Source organism: Limulus polyphemus, unplaced genomic scaffold, assembly GCF_000517525.1.
Source record: "Limulus polyphemus unplaced genomic scaffold, Limulus_polyphemus-2.1.2 Scaffold1822, whole genome shotgun sequence".
Lineage (NCBI taxonomy): Eukaryota > Metazoa > Arthropoda > Merostomata > Xiphosura > Limulidae > Limulus > Limulus polyphemus.
Genome location: NW_013667432.1, coordinates 105,577 through 109,216, shown reverse-complemented (window position 1 = coordinate 109,216; position 3,640 = coordinate 105,577). Strand labels below are relative to the sequence as shown.

The window sequence follows — 3,640 nt, the reverse complement described above, 5'->3', positions numbered from 1 at the left end:
GTTAAAACTTCACATCAAATACTATCTCTGTAAGTTAAAACTTCACATCCAAATACTATCTTTTCTAATGTGTTATTTCTTGACAGGATCCAACACTGCAACATATCAACAGATTTAATTAAAGACGTTAACATTTCAGACAACTGATATCTTCTGATGATTTCCATGATGAAGAATATTTTGAGTTTTACTGATTGTTATCAAGACTATCTGCTACGTCCAACATGGGATATCGAACCCCGGATTTCAATGTTGTAATTTCGTACACTTATCATTGTCCCAACAGGAAACCCTATGAAGGCAATAAGTAACGTTGTGTCTTTCAGGTGCACATTTTCCGTATCGATTGTTTGATTCATTATCAATCGAAATTCTAACTTTTTTCACTACAGCACTACCTTTATATAATATTCTGACATTTAGCCGTGTCAAACCTCTTTAGGTAAAAAACAAAACTCCAAATCGCGTGCGACCGAATATTGGACACATCGTCTTGGTACTGTTTAAAAGTACCTTTGTACTTAGGTTACTGTTATTTAATGTACTTGATTTGTCTTCCATTGCTTGATGTACTTAAGCTTTCATTTGAGGATATTTACTATGAATTTTGCATATCATAAGTATCATCACTGTGACGTAAGTAACTCTCCAGTCGAATGCATGACGCATGTAAAAAAAATAGTGTAGTTTAAAAACTCGACTGTTGTTTCGGAAGTTGTCGATTGAGCTGTTTAAACTATTTTTTATTGTTTTGTTTCAGTACTGATTTAAAATTTTCTAATTCTTGAAAACCCCTGTGGGACAAGTTTTAGATAAAGAATGTAGTGTTTAAAAGTATAATAGACTTGATGCTAATGTATTACGACAAATATAACTGTAATCATTCTTCGCCAGCTTATAAAAAAGGCACACACATTTTGATAATTGTTGTTGTATCAAAATGCTTTTATAAATAGTGTTCCGACCAGTGCTGTGTACGTTATATTCCACCTGGTCTGAGGAACTCCAGATTGATGGGCGAACATAGCGTGGTTAGAATACTATTATTATTAACCCTTCTAATTCTTGAAAATCCCTAAGGGACTATATAAAAAATGTAGTGTTTAAAAATGTTATAGGCCTAATACTAATGTCTTATGACAAGCATAATTAAAAGATAATTTTGTTTGAAAACTTCACTATATATTAGAGGTTATTAACTGAAATATTAAGCCTATTTTGTGTTTCAGTTCCATATGATTTCAATTAACGTAAATACTACTGTGTAACAAAATTAAAAAATAAATAAATCATAGAATACATAATGAATTTGGTCATTAACAATATCAAACTTCATTCCTATTATATTATAAAGGCATTGGATTATTTTACTCCACCTGAAGGATATTATTCATTCTACAGTCGGGGGGGGGGGGGGATTAACAATCTACCAATCGCATACCAACAATTTACGACTTCTGTTCACCTAATTGTCGTGTTAAATATTATATATCTTGGTTATTGGTCACCTATAATTACAGCTCAGTTTAGGTATCGGCCTATTTTTTGTATAAATATATATATATATGTATAAACTTGCGATATCGTGTGTTAAACTGTCTATATTGCTTTCAAGAAAATAATTCAATTTTGTTTAAAAATATATAATTCAACATTGGTATTTTACCCTAAATTGGCTTTCAGTTCACTTGCAATTTAAAGTTTAAACATTAGTACTATGTATCCCTTGTTCGTGCGTGTTTTCCCTACAACTTTGTATTGATGCTTAATCAAACTATAAATGTGGTACACATTTCTTCTACTATTTTATACGTAGTTGAGAAATCTATATCAGGCTGTTATTTATTTAATACAGAAAACTTCTCGAACTTACATAAATTCTTCTCGACCGTATGAAAACGATTAATGGATGTTTGAGATTCCAATAGCAGCCAGCAACTTTCTTCCAACCCTCGTATTAATGCTGAAGCAGAAGCTCTCTGTTCGGGTATCGGAAGGTCCCGCCAGGAGTCGTGGTGGTATCGTTCCAATAGGTTACTGCTTATTTCAGTCATTAGCTAAAACAAAACATCAAATGTCCTTTTATTTTAGGTATCATTTCCTTTTCCAAAAAAACAACAACAACCAATTACCTGTCGATTCACGATATTTCTAAAAACATTTTAATTAGTGCCTTACAGAAGATCATAATTAACGTTAAGCAATACATTTATCTGCCAAATGTATCGAAATATTTAAGACATATATATGTTTCCAAACTAAAGGAATCTTAAAACATCTTTAGCACCTCATCATCAGAAAACGAGTCAAAATATTTAGAACAAATATCTGTTAACAGAAGCAAAAAAAAAATCACATGTTATAATTATTGAATATATTTCTGTACCTCCAACAATTCACGTGCAATCTGTTGTCGTTGGTGGTTTGGAAAGCCTAGATAGCGTTGTTCAGAATTTCTTACATCCTTAGCACTAACCGCCATCTTGGCAACCAGTCTCTGGGTGATGCCTGCCACTTGCCGGATATCCCCTCCATACAGAGGTTTTGTTTTTGTTATTACAGCCAATTCCGTTGCTATCCCAACAATAGATTCCTCTCCATCAACCTGCAATTAGTATTAAGTAAAAAGGTTTAGTGAAAATGTCTGTACATGATGGAAATAAGCCTCAAATATCAAGCGAGTTAACATTCGGCAGTAAATATTCTAGGATTTTGTGTGTGTCATAAATATTGTCTCTTAAGACAATTTCCGACGTAAAATGTACATCACTTTAAAATAATAATAAACAACTTTCCGATGTTTTATCTTACAACATATCGATTGAAAGTAAAAACATTAATTAATATAACAAATGTATTTGACGTACTTTATTCTTGCTTTTTTAACACTAGTTTCTCTTAGAGTTAAACTATTGTTTTTAGGAGTGTTTTATGTACAGTCTAAAATTCCCACCTGCTCCTTCAGGCTAGCCCCTGGTGACTCAGCGATAGATCTGAGAATTTATAACGCTAAGATTCCGGTTTCGATACTCGCTGTGAGAACAGCTCAGATAGCTTATTCTGAACCTTTGTTCTTAACAAGCAAATGAAGATTTTTTTTAGGTTAACTTGACTTATGGTTTTGTGTTTATTTACGTAAATGTTTTCCACTGATACATTGTTTTGAAATAGTTTGTTTTCCTACCAGTACGGTTGTTCAATTAAAATCTAGACCTTACACTTACTGTTTAGATTTAGTTTTTAAGATTGTGGCATCTTATGTTGATAACATATGTTATCAAGGCTTTCAAATTCGTTCATATGTTTTCCTTTTAAAGTGTATCATTTGAGGTTGGGTATTCTGACTGAACAACTTTAAATGCTATTTCTCTGGTATGTGTATATCTAGAACAAAGAAACAAAACCCTTGCTTAACTGTCATCACTTAGAACAACTGTGAAACCGTGGTTTTATGAAGAAAGTTTGTTAAATAAATAACAAAGATTTACTACTCTTTTTATCTTAAATTAACCTTTACATGCGAAACGCTACGCCATTTGTTTGATAACTTTGAGCTTAATTTATTTTTCCAAAACTTCATCCCCATGGGTAAATCAAATCCACTGAATATAAAACAACTTGATAAACAGCAACGCTTCTT

General features: G+C 32.2%; 1 protein-coding gene across 1 annotated transcript in view; it reads right to left on the bottom strand.

Annotated features, from left to right (window-relative positions):
* The window catches only part of LOC111087171 (latrophilin Cirl-like), a 60,764-nt gene that overhangs the window by 11,812 nt on the left and 45,312 nt on the right, over positions 1 to 3,640 (bottom strand). The window contains exons 7-8 of the mRNA XM_022392873.1: positions 2,387 to 2,605; positions 1,874 to 2,057 (exon numbers count right to left, since the gene is read on the bottom strand). Coding sequence (XP_022248581.1) covers positions 1,874 to 2,057; positions 2,387 to 2,605 — 403 coding nt within the window. The remainder of the gene's footprint in view (positions 1 to 1,873; positions 2,058 to 2,386; positions 2,606 to 3,640) is intronic.